The following is a 16830-nucleotide window of genomic DNA, read 5'->3' as shown; positions in this document are numbered from 1 at the left end:
CTCGCTTTGGCTTTGTGTGTTGTGACTCGTGTTGTGGCCGTGACCCGGAAAACAAGGAGACGCCCTCCCGCGGCAGACATGGAGGAGCTGAGCGCTGTTGGGGAGCAGGTGTTTGCCGCGGAATGTATCCTGAGCAAGAGGCTACGGAAGGTAATTTAGCGTGGGTCCAGGAGGCCCGTTATAAAGACGCATCCTTCCGCGGTGAATTAACGCAGTTATTTGTCTATCTCCCTGCAGGGCACGGCTGAATACTTGGTGAAGTGGAGAGGCTGGTCCTCCAAGTGAGTCCCCCCATGCTGTCCTTTGTCGCATTAACGTGTCATTCATGTAGCTGTCACTTACCCTGTGTTTCTTTCTCCTCCCACCACTTCTTTCTAAACTGGCCCCTCCCCCTTTTTTGTAAGCCCCTTCTATAGGTCACACACCCACCATATACCTGTGCCTTTGTGTGGAGTAGTGGCAGCAGCCTGTGTGTGACTCTGTCACTGTCTTGTATTTCCCCCCTATAATCCACCCCCAGTAGTCTCTTCCTACTGGTGATGGCTAATTTGCATATTTCCATAATAAACCCACCTCCCAGGCATTCCCTATCTGAAGAGCACCCACTGGAATTGGAATGATAATTATCCTTGTATAGCTGACATATTTAGCAGCGTTATACGTGGATTATTATAATTATACATTAACAGCATTATGCATGGATTATAAATCATTCACATCAGTCCTTGCTTCTGTGGATCATACACTCTATATTCTCCATCATGTTCACTCTGGTCAATTTATCATGAATTAAAATTCATGTATTTTTGAATTGTGGGAGGAAACCCCCAAGGACATGCAAGCTCCTGGGCAGATAGTGTCCTGGCTGGACTTGAACCAAGGACCCTAGGCTGCAGTGTTAACGTCCCCATAGACGCAAAGATTTTTTTTTGGTGAATGACGATTTTAGCGAAATGCGACCAATCCGTCAAATTATTGTGAAGTTAGTGGAATTCAAACGATAGTACATCTTACGATTTTTCGTCCATCTGTCAGAAAATTGATCGGCCAGGTTAAAAAAAATGTATCGGTCCCAGTGTAATCTATCTATGTTTGCAGGGCCAAGCAGGCAGCTACCCTCTGTTTTCCTCGCAATATCACCTGAAATGGTCTTTTTAGTTGATGGACAAATCGCACATTAAACGATCGTTTTCGAGATAATCGTGGTCTCACGATAACGAAAAGATCTGTATTGCTCTGTGTGTAATACTAAGGTTGAACTTGTCATTTTTATGCAAACTATTTAGGATTTTTTTTTTTCTCCCAGACATAACAGTTGGGAACCAGAGGAGAATATTTTAGATCCACGGCTTCTCTTGGCATTCCAAAAAAGGTAAAATGCAGACAAAATTCATAACAAAACTTGTATTTCTTAGAAATGTTATTCATGTTCCTGACATTGTCATGTAGCATTCAAAGAAGGAATATACATACATCTGCAAACATACATTGTATTAATAGTGCTTATGTTATATCTTGCCTAAGGTGATAGTGACCTGAAAAAGGGTGATTGTACAGGTAACTTGCCTGACAAGCTCTGGTACAAACACGTTTACGGGAGGCTGTTAGGTGCTTTAATGCTGAGTATTTTGGGCTGCTTAAAAGGAATATCAATCCCAAAAATAATTTTTGCCTTCTAAACGAAAAACATAATTCTAAGCAGCTTTGCAATATACATTCATTACACATTTCTTATGGCTATTTCTTATTGCTATTGAAAGCAGTGTTTGTCTGTCCCTTTCTATTCTCGATGGCTCAGACTTTTAAGACAATATAAGACAAGCCAGCTGATTAACAGACCTGTCTTTGCTGGAAAACTAAGACTTTTGCAACATTGGTAAAAAGTAAGTTATTCTTCTCTTCTATCCCTTCGTTTATAGGGAGCAGGAAAAGGAGCTGCGGAACAGAAAGCGAGGCAAAAGACCAAGGGGAAGGCCACGTAAAAACGTGGTGAGTTTCCAGTTACAGCTATTGCTGTGCCACGCAGCAGCTCGTATTTTCATGTATTTACTGTATTATTGCTTTTCTGAATGTTTATTACCGGCAAGCAAAACTATTATGACTTTGCAGAGAGAAGCAGCAGATTAGTAACACCTATTGTGTCTGGCTGCAGAGCTTAGGAGTCTCTCTGGCATCTTGAGTAATGTTTAATTAAGGTTCTAGGGTTTTTTTGTGGATAACAATTGTCTAATTCTGGGCAGTGCCATTCTGTGGCCACTAAAGCAAATAAAGTTCTGTCTTGCATAAAAAACAGGCATAAACTCAAGGGATGAAAACTTAATTATGCCTCTTTATAGGCCCTGGTAAGGCTTCACCTGGAGTATGTGGTTTTGGGCTCCATTTTTTAAGAGGGCTATAAATGAGCTGGAGAGCGTGCAGAAACATGCAACTAAACTGGTTAGAGGGATGGAAGACTTAAATTAGGGTAGGGGTCAAGGTTGGATTTGTTTTCTCTGGGAAGAAAGACACTTGAGAGGGGGCATGATTACACTTTACAAGTACATTAAAGGACATTATAGACAAATAGCAGGGGACCTTTTTACCGATAAAGGGGGTCACCACACCAGAGGCCACCCCTTCAAATTAGAGGAAAATAAAAATCATAGCAACGTGTCAGTATCAAGTATGTGTTGCACCCAGAATATTTTTCCTCAAAGCCGCCACCAGCCTCGCTAACCTTTGCACAGCAGACCGCTCACACTACTAACGGATCTTCTGCCTTGCTTCCATGACGCTAGGCTGGGGGCCGAGTGATCCTCCCATAGGCTGAAGTCCTTTTTTTGATTCGTAATTAGCCTATGGAAAAATCTCGCCGCCCAGCGTCACTGAAACTGCACAGAAGGTCCTTCAACAGTGTGGGCCATAGGCATAGAGGCGGCAGGGAATTACTTGCAATTTCTAGATGTCACTGCACTCCTTACATTCCCCCTCTGTCTTCAACATTTAATTTTGTAGCCAGTGCATGGTATGGGCATCAGGTGCCCCATTTTGGTGCATAAGCAAGATTTTGGCAATATTTTAACTTGCCTTAATAACAGTGTCCAAAAAGTCGCTGCTGCCTGTTTGATTTGATTGTGATTTACAAGATTAAAAGAAAGAAGTTTGAAATTATGTATATAGTGTAAGTGAAGTTTATTTTGCTTGACATCATAAAACAGGATTTGGAATTATTTTTTAGGGTGACAGGTCCCCTTTAATGCATTCATATTGGTGACTTGGCAATCCTGTTGGCTTTATTTGATGTTTGAATGCTTTTTAGCAGGCTAGGTATGGAGATCCAAATTACAGAAAGATCCCTTATGCAGAAAACCTTGTCTCAAATATTCTGTATTATTGATCCTATACTAATATTTATTTATTTGTAAAAAAACAAGAGAGACCACCAGCAAACTATCATTTTAGATGAAATTATAGTAAAATGTTTGGTTTCATTTATGTATAGTTATGTTATAGTTATGAGAGCCATTTATACTAGAAGTATTAGAGGGCATGGAGGAGCTGTATGTCTATATTAAGGCACAAAGCTACATGCAAAGTGCAAAACAGAACTCTGAGGTTATTTCCAATATGTTCATATTTTACAACAGGAAGTACAATATTTATTACGAAAAGGATTTAAAACAAAGAAGCAGAACACACTTTTTGTCTTAAAGGAGAAGGAAAGGTTAAAACTAAGTAAGCTTTATCGGAAAGGTCAATATAAATAAACCAGTAAACCCTCAAAGTAATGCTGCTCTGAGTCCTCTGTCAAAAGAAATACTGCATTTCTTTCCTTCTATTGTGCATACATGTGCTTCTGTATCAGACTTCCTGTTTTCAGCTTAAACCTCTAGGGCTATGTCTTGAGCATGCTTAGTTTGCTCCTCTCCCCTTTCCTTTTTCCCTCCTCCCCTCCCTACTGTAATCTGAGCTCAGCGCTATTAGCAAGAAGCGAGTGCTTCTAGAGCTGTTTTCTCAGGTACGGTAAAGCATTCTACAAAATAAAAATAGAGTTCTAGTTTGCACTATTGTGGTCAATCTATTGGCAATAAACTGCCTCAGTAGCTTTCCGTCTACTTTTATATACAACTTGAAACAGATATTTTCTTCCTTATAAAAGGGTAATCGGAATACCCCAGGGCACACATTTGCAACCTGTTGTTGAATTGCAGGTCTATATGCAATGATAAAGAATATTGTGACAAATGAAACATAAGCAATGAAAGTAATTTTGGCGTTTTTTTGTTTTCTCAAGGAAATGGATATTCCTTTAAAGGCAAAATCCAGCAGCTCCTCTTCCTCCAGTTCTTCATCCTCATCATCTTCCTCTTCCTCCTCGTCTGATGACAGTGATGCAGACACACAACAATGCAACCCTCGTCCTCGAGATTCTCACCCTGTCCCTCAGAAAAAAGCACCAGCAGTATTGGCAAGACCAGAACTGAAGGAACCAGTTCGTAAGAAAAGGGGCCGGAAACCTCTGCCTCCTGAACAAAAGCTGCCCCGACGTGCAAAAGGGGCAAAACCTGGCCCAAAGGGTACCATGAACAAAATACAACTAGGACACAGCGTACAAGGATTTCAAGCCCTTAAAACTCACTCCAAAGACATGCAAGCTTCCAGTAACGATAGACCTGGAGGACTATCGGCAGAGTTACTCTCAAGTATTGCAAAGAATTCGCCCAGTCAGCCAAATGGAAGCTCACCACGAAGCCTTAGCTGGCAAAGTTCTATTGTCCATTATATGAACCGTATCAATCAGAACAGTTCACAGCCTGGAAGGAAGCCAGCAAGCTCCACATTCAATGCAAAGAGGAGTTGTCTGGACTCAAAGAATCTATTCAAACCAAGAGGTGAAGTGGAGATAAGCCCAGCCATGGCAAAAACATCTAAACTTCATGAGAGTGAGGAACAAACTCATTCCCACACAGCACAGTCGACTCCTGCAGTGGCAGCAGGCAGCAATGAAAATCCAAGTCGGACTGCTCCTGTGCAAAGTAAAACACAAGGCATGCGTGTTGCTGCTTGCCCCACTGGTCATAATAACCAGAAAAGTAATGGGTCTCCCTCAGGTGGAGTAACAACTAGCTGCAAAGGAGATAAAATTGGCAAGAAGACAGGAGCAGTTGGGCCTGCCAGGCCAGTTACAGGTCCCACAGCTCATCCTGCAACAGAGAGAGCACAACCGACAGAGGGGGAAAGGGATTTAGCAGATCTGAGCACAGGTGATGATAGCAGCCTGGACTCTGATCATGACTCCTCACTCTCTAGTCAGGACATGGCTGTTCAGGCGAGCCAAGACTGGAAGCCTGCCCGCAGCCTACTGGAGCATGTTTTTGTGACTGATGTCACTGCCAATCTTATCACAGTAACCGTCAAGGAGTCTCCTACCAGTGTTGGCTTTTTCAATATGCGCCACTTCTGATAGTGGCATTACCAAAATGCATCCCATCTCATACTAAACTATCTATATATATATATATATATATATATATATATATATATATATATATATATATATATATATATATATATATATATATATATATATATATATATATATATATATATATATATATATATATATCTCTCTCATCTTCAGTATGTTCCTCAATTGTCACCTTGGCATTGTTTTTAGTCCCCATAAGAAATTGAGGCACTGCGACACAACAGAATAGGATACCTGTAGTATTGAGAATTTGAACGTTCTTTACATTGTTTTGGAATTCTGGAAGCAGATTTTTATAAATATATATATTTTTTTATATTTGTGCTCTGTTAAAGGGGACCCGTCACATAAAAAGCTGTATAATAAAAGTCCTTTTCAAGCCAAATTATTATTATTATTTTTTTTTTTAAACATCCTTACCGGTTATAAACTAGTTTAAAACTTTAAGCTGTTGATCATATTGTTAATCATATAGCATATAGACGGAGCAGGCAGTTACTTTCACTATTCATTCTGCACTTGCTAGATTTCACTGCACTATCCATATTCTCCCCATCTCCTAACCATCTAATTGTGTATGTGAGGGGTTATCAGGTTCCCCGTTCTGGCACATACTAGATTTTGGCATGATGCAATGCTTGTCTTAATAACAGTGTTTACAAAATGGCACCTGCCTGCTTGCTGTGGTTGTGAATTCCAAGATGAAAAAACCCAAATATTTAATGTTTATAGTGTAAATAACGTTTATTTTGCTTGGCTACCATCGTAAAATAGGACTTTGAATTCTTTTTTAAGGTGAACGGTCCCCTTTTAAGCCCTAATTGCCAATTTTTTTGTAGTTATAAGGAAGTCATGGAGCAGGTTAACCTCAGTTTGGGGGTTATCTATTTGTAGATAACAGGTGACATGTCAAGTAGATGTTACTTGCGCATCTAGCACTGACTGAATTATTAAGGCAATATAATGAGGAAGAATAGTTTGACCGATTTCTGTTCATTCCTATTTTAGTTTACATAAATATTAGGAAAAAAAATCTTTAGGTGATTAATACAAGTTTAAGTCACAATGCCTTAAAATAATTAAAGAGAGTCACGTTGGCTTCTTGGGCTATTTAAACCAATGGTATATAGGGTATGCGATAAGCCAGCGTTACTCCAAATAGTTATGTGCCTTTCAAACTACCTATTACAGGCTACTGTCCTCTAAACAATCAGTGATGAGGTTGGGAACAGAAACATAAATGATGCATTATTTGCACTTCTACACACCAGTTGTTTTCAACCAAACTCTGGTGCCTGTTGGAAGGAGCATCCAAAGTCCTTTATTTTAAAAAGCAATAACGTAAAATTCCCTCAACTGAAGTCCAGTGCCTTATACCAACAGATAAGCAATCAAATTATGCACACTTGATCTTTTAATGTTCTGGTTTTTGGGCTGACAGGCACTATACTGATCCGCCCTCTTACTATATATGGTAAACTGCTTTCACCTGCACAAAAAAAGTGACCTTCTTAGTATTTAAATACAGACCTAAAACCCTCCCCAGCCCCACTTCTTTATGCAGAAGTGGTGAAATAAAAAATAATGTATACTACTTGTTGAATAGTTTGCTTGCAGTATATTTCATGTTTTCGCTGCAGCTTTCCCCCATTTGTCAGCAGTCGCTGAGGTGTCTTTGGTTCTGTACAGTGTTTTTAGTAGTGTCTGTTTTCACCCTTTATTGTGTATGTATTCTGTACCAATTACTAGGCTCTGCTCAAGAAGCTGCTGCAAATCTCATTTCCAAATCCAGACAAATTGCTTAAAATGTTGTTTCAGCAAGCAAATTAAGGGGCAAATTTATCAAGGGTCCAATTGAAAATTCAAATTACGAGTTTTATTTAAGTGTAATTCGACTAGGGAATAGTCCAAATTTTAGTTTAAATTTTTTTTTGGAAATTCTAATTGTACTGTCCCTTTAAGAATTAGAATTCGACTATTATCCATCTAAAACATGCCTAATTGGTGTTTTAACCTACGTGGGACCTCCGACAATCAATGTGGAGTTGTTTGGTGGACTCTTAATTTTTTTTTTTATTTCTATTCGAGTTTGCAGGTTGAGCCTATTCACCCAAATTTATAAAATTTAAATTTTTAAATACATTTCGATGGGTAATTTATTTCCAAATTTGAGTTTATGGGAGTTTTTATAAACTATGGGAGTTTTTATAAACTGCCATAAACTCTTAAGTTCGACCCTTGATAAATATACCCCTAAGTGTTTGATTTTTAACTGATGGACAGGCAGAACATTTACATGTACTTCATTTGTTTCTCTCTTTGCAGATAACAAATTACAAATGGAGCAAATAGAATGAAACCTCTGATACACGCCACAACCTAACTTTGTCATTTACTGTGTACAGCAGCATTTTTACTGCTGGTGTTAGAATATACCACATATCGTCACTTTAACGCCATGTAAAATCAAGTGTACTTATAAAATCCTGGGGTAAAAAACATTTTTAGTTCTGATTTTGTTCCACTGACTTTAAGACTGAGATGGTTTGAAATAATGTAAACATCTTGATGGACTAAATCATCAGTAGGAAGAACAACAGCTTTATAAATACGTTTTTGATTTCACATTGCAAAATTTTGATTTTCATAAGCAAAATATGCTGTTTTCAGCACTAAACTTTGCTTTTCTTTCTACCAGCATGGAAATAGGCTGTCCATAGCTACCCATTTATATGTAATATTCTTAGGGCAAAAAAAAAAAAAAAAACCTCTTTCTAGTGTCAATTGTGTTAGTAATAGTTGGAACTTTAAATCAGTAAATAGAAGAAAATATATTTTTTTACAATGCTTTTAAACAGCGCTGATGGTGCTGACTGTTCATTCTTCTTTTTTACCTTTATTTTATTTGATATATATTTTAATATTTTTAATAACTTCTCACCTATTGTGGTTTAAAAATACTGCTTATAGATTTCTAGGCAGCTTTTAATTTATTACTTGCATAAAACACTAGAAAACTTTGCTATATAACTGGAACTTTTGTACATGGTTTCTTTTTGTATTGTGTAGCATAGCAATAAATATTTTTGTAACCCTTTCAACCTGTGCCGCATTAATTCCACGAGTAGTTCAATCTTGTGCTACATTATATGTGAAGGCAACTCTGCTAACTTTGAACTCATGCTCGATTTAAAGGGGTGGTTCACTTTCAGGTTTACTTTTAGAATGTTAGAGAATAGGCTTTTGTTAGCAACCTTTCAATTGTCCTTCATTTTGTATAGTTATTCAATTCAAGGGATACCTTTGAGGAAGAAAGATAATGGAACAGGTAAGAAACTAAAATTAAGCATAGTCTAGACCAGGGGTGTCCAAACTTTTTGCAACGAGGGCCAGATTTGGTGAGGTGAAAATGTGCGGGGCCGACCATTCAGCTTGACATTCAGCCTGACACCGATATCCCTTCCGAGGTAGCTAACTAGCGATTTAAGCCCTAAATGAACCCCAGAATCTTGGAAAAGAAGTCAGCACATCGATTATCTCTCCTTTAGAGAATTGGTGCATGTTCCTCGGGGGCCACTTTCCACTGTTATCACAATGACCTTTGTTTGTAGAACAGCACCAGACTGTAAATCTTTTGGTTTTGGTTCTTTATTTCAGTTTAGGGCATCACAGCAACGTTTCAGGCCATGCGGCCTTTTATCAAGCTTGATAAAAGGCTGCATGGCCTGAAACTTTACTAATACTGTACTACTGGTCGCTAAAGGTCTTTCCGAAGCTGGAGGGCACCATATATGACAGCCCTTGCATGAGAAATGAAAGCCAGCTGTATACATTAGGAATGGGTCCAGGGAATCTAGTTGTACAGATTCCATGCTGCAGCCCGGTGTAAATGAACCAAAACGTCCAGTATGGAAGTGGCAACCCAGTTGCAAGCCATTACCTAATGAGCCAGTCCGTAAAGAACTTGAACTCTGGGCAGTGCAAAATGTCTGGGATGCTCTGACACAACCGCACAAAGACCTGCAGCTCCTCCATTTCCCACTTGTCCATAATGAAGGTGACACGTTCTGCGGAGCAGCTCAGCCAGACACCCAGGGGTGCTTCGCCAATGAGGCGAGTTGAGGCTGTCGCCTCAGATGGCAGTGCCCCACTAGGTACCAGGGGCGGCAAAAATGCTGCTCCTGGTACTTTAAGAGTGAATTTCTAGGCGGGGGGGGGCAAGGATCGCCCCTGCAGACACCCTAGATCTGAAGGGCAGGGGGCGCAGCGAGAGCAGCTCGTCATTACCTGCTGCAAGCCAATTAAAAATGGATCGTGGGCCGTAGTTTGGACACCCCTGGTCTAGACAGAATAGGGGGTGGTCTGTGTAAAACAGGGACATGGCCAAGACACCTGGTTCAAATAAGGGGATATCAATGACTATGCCACTCAGCAGCCATTTTTTTTTTATCAGATTTATCCCAGATTTCCCCAAATTTGCCCGGACAGCCTTGTGCAGTGTATGTAAGTTTTTGACTTGGGAGACTGTCATTCACCAGTTTCTTCCAGAAACCCAGCGCTGGGGGCTCCACAGCCTTCCACGTCATTAGTATGGCTTTTGTAGCGTGATGCAATAGCTGTAGTAAGCAGAGCCTTTCACTTGACTTTAGTGTTAGTCCTTCCATGTAGGGGTCCGTATGTTCGGCAGGCAATAATGGAGCTCATGATCCTTAGCACCTCAGTCCAAAAGTGTTGTATTTTAGGACAGTCCCAGAAAATGTGGCGGTAGGTACCTGCATCCTGATTGCATTTCACACAGGTATCCGGGCAACCTGGGTATATCTTAGCTAGTCAATACGGAGTCAAATAGACTCTGTTGAGAAATTTGGTGTGGATATACCTCGTCTCGTATTGCAATATTTATATCCGGCACTTGGTCTAATATATCCTTCCAGGTACCTTCATCTATGTGGGGAAGATCTTGGGACCACTTTAGATAGATAATTTTAATGGAGTCAAAACTGTTCTGAAGTAGGATTGTATAAAACCAGCTAAGTGCCTTAGTGAGCTCTGGCCTTCACAAATATTTCTCCAGAGTAGATGTAGTAATGTCTGGAGTCCCATTGGGGAATTGGCCTGAAAGGCATGTCAGAACTGAAGAAACCGGAAAAGCATGTAATTACAGTATGTAATGTGAATTCTTATTTAAGTTGGGCAAACTGCTTCAGCTCTCCCCCTGTATCACATCTCCCAGGAATTTCACCCCAGCCCACAGCCCAGCATCTGGTAAAGTTCTAAACTGTGAGAGCTTATCTTTACCCCAGAGCGGGGTTCATTTAGACCAACTTCCCAAAGCCCTGTAAGGGAGAATCACTGTTCTATGGAAGACCTGGGTAAGAAATCACCTGCACTCAAAGGGCAGGTGCAAGCAGGGACAATCCCTTGCGTTTATTAGCAGAAAATTCAACGTTTCGGGGTCAGACCCCTTTATCATGCATAACATTTTTGTTGTGAGAGAAAGCTATTTAACACCCCCCTGCGTGACATCATACACTCATCATCAGTATAAGTAATGAAGAAATTAACCACATAAATGACAAATGAAAAACAAGTGAATTATACAAAAATCGACATAAAAAATTGACATAGAAAATATTTTTCTCCGTTTATCACGAATTGATATAGTCCCATAAAAATTAATTTATTAGCACATTTGGATAAAATCATTTGTAGAAAAAACTTTGTAGAAAAACTTTACAGAAAAAACTTCGCCAAAAAACTCCACAAAAATAATTTTTGAGGTAATGTCCAAACAGTACATTTACAGAGCAGTCTCATTTATCAGGTATAATACAACACAGGAGACCAAAACATTTCCAACTGTGTATCAAAGGTGGCTGCTGTACACAGCAGCCACTATGAACTGACTGGTTTAGTTTGTATTGTGTATCAAAGGTAGCTCATCTTAGCATACTCTTGCCCCTTCTGTATGAAAACATAGGGGGTTGTTTAAATAACTGGCCATATTTAGGATCTGATTGTACAATCCCCCAATGCTTTAAAATGGTCTTTTTAATAAGTTTGTGGTTAGTGTCAAATGATGATACAAACGGGATACGTGGATTCCTTTACATTTTTTGGTAATTTCTTTAGTGTTATTTCCCTTTTAAGTTTCCCCACTTCCTCCCGTGCATTCATTAAATCGGGTAAATTATAACCCCTTTCCACAAACTTATTCACCATCTTAAGTGATTCTTGTTCGTATAAAGACTCAGTAGAGGCGATCCGTTTCACCCGCATTAACTGGCTTTTAGGCAAACCTTTCACCAGGCCCTGTGGATGAAAACTTGTGGCCCTTAAAAGGTTATTCCTATCAGTGGGTTTGCAATATAAAGAAGTAACAAACGAGGACCCTTGAACATGCACCGCGACATCTAAAAAATGTAATTAATTTGTATTGATCTCAAGGGTAAATTTAATGGTGGAATGAACGCTGATTTAAATTCCTGCACTTTATCAAATGTGCCTGTCCAGATGAAAAAGGTATCATCCACATACCTCATATAGGACGATATAAATGGGCTGAATTCAGCATTTGAAAAAATGTGTGCATGTTCAAAGAGGTCCATGTATATGTTAGCATACGCCGGAGCCATATGTTGGAAGGTGCCGACCCCTTCGTCACCGTGCACCGGGCAATCAATACGTAGGCCAGGGAGTGCGAGAAGAGCTTTTCATCTGAATCTATGGAAGACCTGGGTCACTATTTTCATGGGGTGCGTCAAATTATAAATAGAGAGGAGACCTCTATGTAGTTGGTTAGCCAGGGCTTCGAATTATGAGACCACTGCTGCCTCTAGGAAACGTGCCAGCCATGTTTTCATATGATGTTATTATGTGGGATGGCACATCTGTGTATGCTGGACTAGTTATTGCTACTTATTGCTGCCCATTTTTCATGTCAAGTGAAAAGTGAAAAGAGTTTGGCACTACACTCTATGTGGGTCTTTTGGTAGCCTGGTATCAAATGTACCCACGCTGCAGCGCCTCAGGAAATCTGTACTAGAGGTGTGTCAGGCACCAATCACTGCCCATCTCTATATGGCACCAGCTTGCATTGTAGTTAGTGTTTGGCACTTAAAGAGGGTTGGTTGAGTAGTTTAAAAGCAGGGCGCTGAGAAATAGCTGTAAAGCTTTTTCCATTATAAGGCAGACACGAGTAGGTCTAGACTCTATTTCTGCCTGTCTGTGATGTTACCATAGTAACCAATCAGACCTTTACTTTAGTTTTCTAGGTGACAAGTAGGTTGAAATCTCATTGCTGATTGGTTGCTTGTAGGCCCCATAGAGTGTCCGTTCTCTTACTTAAAAAACTAATTTCATGTATGTGCCTGTGGACTCAAGTTTCTGTAATGCCAACTCTTAAATGTGCAAAAATTCACTGCCCACTCCGGCTGCAGTTGACTGGTTGCCTACCGCTTGGTGGAAGGGCCACAATACAGCAGACTCCACAGTTCGGGGCTACCTGCATCCATGGGGTCTTCTGTCTGTAGTTACACCACTGCAGGGATGTCAATGTAGAGAAAACTGTGCAACTGCTGGGGGACCATGTAACTTTAGGGGGCCTCATGGGACTTTGACTGATAAGCAGCTGCCCACAACACATCCTCTAGCCCCCATTTATAAAGCCCCCTCCAGCCACCCAATACATATTTTTTTTTACCCAATACACGACAACAGCTTCACACAGGGAGCTGGTGTAGGCTGCTCAGGTACCACCTGGTTTTTTCCAGTGTTCCGCCAGCCCAGTCCAACCCTGTTTGGGCTGAGTGATCTTTCTGCGGACAGCCCATAATCTGTTTGTCTGTTGTGTGCTCTGAGATGTAGGCATTTTCACCACACACTAGAGAGCGCCCCTACTCCATTATAATGCTGGTGTTTTTCAACAAATCTGGATCATACAAACCCTTGATCTTTTCATTTCCCAGGCTATTTGGGCCCCTTCTGAACAATTAATAGGGGAGGGGCTTATAATATTGATATTGGGCTCCACTGAAACTGAATGTTTTCTTAAATAATCCCTCTCTTTATCTTTTTGTGGTTACCCAATGGAAATACAGGTATGGGATCTGTTATCCAGAATGTTCGGGACCTGGGGTTTTATTGGATAAGGGATCTTTCCATAATTTAGATCTTCATACCTTAAGTCTACTAGAAAATCATGTAAACATGAAATAAACCCAATAGGCTGGTTTTGCTTCCAATAAGGATTAATTATATCATAGTTGGGATCAAGTACAAGCTACTGTTTTATTATTACAGAGAAAAAGGACATTTTTGAAATTATTTAAAGTGGAGTCTATGGGAGATGACCTTTCTGTCATTCAGAGCTTTCTGGATTATGGGTTTCCAGATCCACTGGATCACAGATGTAATACCAGTCCTTAGAGATATATCATAATTTTCATGGGCTTTTACTGCATTTGTTACAGGTCTTCCTCCAGTATCACAGCTGATTTGGTATTCAGTGTCCTTTTGCTTTTCAAAACCAGACCCACTTGCACTTGGGGGATGAGACCCTGCGTTCAAGCTTGGTACCCGCAGACTGACCTCATGATCAGGGAATTGGGGACTTTCAACACAGAATCTGACTGATTTGTGGATATTCAGCCAGTACCCGACCCAGTGCAGGACTCAATGCCCTGTAACTCCCCAACCAGTTCTTTTTTATGCCTCTGCCTATTGCAGGTATAGCAAAGATATCTAGTGTGCAGCCCTGTAGCTGTGTGCCTGAGGATGCTTGGAGTGGTAGTCAAACAACAGTTGGAGAGAAGCTGCCTGGAAAATATCCCCTATCAGATCCACTAAATCAGATATTTAGTGTAGGTAAAGCTTTATGGGTAACTTCGCTATATATATTATATTGCATAGAAACCCTTAAAAGATATCAACCCTGTGTCTGTCAGCCCCATCACGTAATTATTAACCAATGAAATTGCATATCATTACTCATTCTAATAACCCCCCGCACAAATATTGTATTTTAGCCCCATGATGTTGATATTAACCAATGAATACCCAGAGCAGTACCTATTCTAAAAAATAACCCTGCATAGATATAAAACCATACAGATCTTTACAAGAGAATTCAACCTGTGGGCAAAAAACCCCGTACCCCCCACCCCAAGTAGACCCCCTCCTTCCAGGCTAACTACTCCCCCCCCTGGGGAAATGCCCCATATTCCATACTTACCCTTCATCGCAGATTCTTCCAGCGAAGATCCACGCATCCACGCATCCATCTTCCACGTCCTCAGTAAGATGACTGGGAGATTGTCAATTTCCACGTAATTCCGTGCATGCGCAATCGTCGCAAACCGGCAAACTGCTCCTACTGTGCATGCACAGAAATACCGATCTCCCAGTCAGCTTACATAGTTCGCAGAAGATAGATGCGTGGAACTTCGCTGGAAGAATCTGCGACGAGGGGTAAGTATGGAGTATGGGGCATTTCCCTGGGGGCTAGTTAGACTGGAAGGAGGGTCTACGTGGGGTGGGGGGTACAGAGTTTTTTGCCCACAGGTTGAATTCTCCTTTATGACTATCAATACCACTGCTGAGTTATATACCTCCCTGCCCTGCACCTGCGAGCAGCCTTTCCGCAGTATTAAATCACACTATTGGTCTGTTACCTTGATCAGAATGAGGCACAGGAGCACCTTCCCTCCCCTCAATATTTACCATAGAGATTCAAGAAAAACACAGAGACATATTTATGGGGAAAACCTGTTGGTGGGAACAGGATTTATTCATATTAAAAGTCAATTGGGTTCGGGCATTCTTAACAGTCGATGATCCATTTATATTTTATGTTTGAGAGGGAGGGTGCATGTATGTGCATTTGAGTGCTTATGTGAGTACTAATGTGGGTGCATGATAAGCGGGTAGGGGTGGGTGCGAGGGTAAGGGGGAGTGAGAGAGAGGGCTAGGGGTGGGGGTGAAAGGAGGGGTGAAAGTGAGAGTTATGGGTGGTGGGTGAAAGCTAGGGTAGAGAGGGTGAGAGGAGGGAGTTTAAAGTGAGGGTAAGGGATGAGAGGAGAGAAGTTAAAGCAAGGGTAAGGGTGTGGGTAAGAAGAGGGTGGGTGAAAGCAAGTGTGGGTGAGTAAAGGGGGTAAAAGCGAGGGTAAAGGGTGGGAGGTAAGAAAAGGGTGGGTGAAAGCGAGGGTGGGGGTAAGAAGAGGGTGGGTGAAAGCGAGGGTAATGGGTGGGGTTGAGAGGAGGGGTGAAAGCGAGGGTAAGGGGTGGGGGTGAGAGGAGGGGTGAAAGCGAGTGTAAGGGGTGGGGGGAAGAATAGGGTGGGTGAAAGCGAGGGTAAGGGGTGGGGGGTGAGAGGAGGGGGGATGAAAGTGAGGGAAAGAGGTGGAGGTAAGAAGAGGGTGGGTGAAAGCAAGGGTAATGGGTGTGGGTGAGTGGAAGGAGTGAAGCGAGGATAACGGGTGGGGTGTGAGGAGGGGGGTTAAAGCAAGGGTAAGGGGTGGGGGTAAGAGTAGAGGGGTGAAAGCAAGAATAAGGGGTGCGGGGTGAGAGGAGGGGGGTTAAATCAATGGTAAGGGGTGGGGGGTGAGAGGAGGGGGGTTAAAGCCAGGGTAAGGGGTGGGGGTGAGAGGAGGGAGGTTAAAGCAAGCATAAGGGGTGGGGGTGAGAGGAGGGGGGATGAAAGCGAGGGAAAGGGGTGGGGGTAAGAAGAGGGTGAGTGAAAGCAAGGGTAATGGGTGGGGGTAAGAATAGGGGGTGAAAGCGAGGGTAAGGGTTGGGGGGGTAAGAAAAGGGTGGGTGAAAGCAAGGGTAAGGGGTGGGGGTGTGAGAGGAGGGGGGGATAAAGCAAGGGTAAGGGGTGGGGGGTGAGAGGAGGGGGAATGAAAGTGAGGGAAAGAGGTGGGGGTAAGAAGAGGGTGGGTGAAAGCAAGGGTAATGGGTGTGAGGTAAGAAAAGGGTGGGTGAAAGCGAAGGTAAGGGGTGGTGGGTAAGAAGAGGGTGGGTGAAAGTCCTCCACCATGTCCTCCACCTCATCCACTACTTCCACCTCCATGTCCTCCAGTTCATCCACTACATCCACCTCCATGTCCTCCAGTTCATCCACTACATCCACCTCCAAGTCCTCCACCTCATCCACTACATCCACCTCCATGCTCTCCACTACATCCACCTCCATGCTCTCCACTACATCCACCTCCATGTCCACCACCTCATCCACCTCCATGTCCTCCACCTCATCCACTACATCCACCTCCATGTCCTCCACCTCATCCACTACATCAACCTCCATGTCCTCCACCTCATCCAGTACATCCACCTCCATGTCCTCCACCTTATCCACTACATCA

The 16830-nt window shown here is 41.9% G+C and overlaps 1 protein-coding gene across 2 annotated transcripts; it reads left to right on the top strand.

Moving 5' to 3' along the window:
- The first annotated feature begins 13 nt into the window (after positions 1–13).
- Positions 14–8568, top strand: cbx2.S (chromobox 2 S homeolog). Of its 2 annotated transcripts, XM_018238347.2 has the most exons (5): positions 14–150; positions 238–281; positions 1307–1372; positions 1920–1989; positions 4274–8568. In XM_018238347.2, exons 1-5 carry the CDS (start codon positions 79–81, stop codon positions 5441–5443), a joined length of 1422 nt encoding a protein of 473 aa, XP_018093836.1. In that variant the 5' UTR covers positions 14–78; the 3' UTR covers positions 5444–8568. The 2 variants fall into 2 exon arrangements, with proteins under 2 accessions (XP_018093836.1, XP_041433842.1); XM_041577908.1 differs by lacking the exons at positions 14–150; positions 238–281 and having other exon boundaries at positions 1331–1371; positions 1918–1989.
- Positions 8569–16830: the final 8262 nt, after the last annotated feature.

This window comes from Xenopus laevis, chromosome 9_10S (assembly GCF_017654675.1).
Source record: "Xenopus laevis strain J_2021 chromosome 9_10S, Xenopus_laevis_v10.1, whole genome shotgun sequence".
Taxonomy (NCBI): domain Eukaryota; kingdom Metazoa; phylum Chordata; class Amphibia; order Anura; family Pipidae; genus Xenopus; species Xenopus laevis.
Note: the sequence above shows the minus strand (reverse complement) of the source record. Positions and strands in the feature narration are given on the sequence as shown.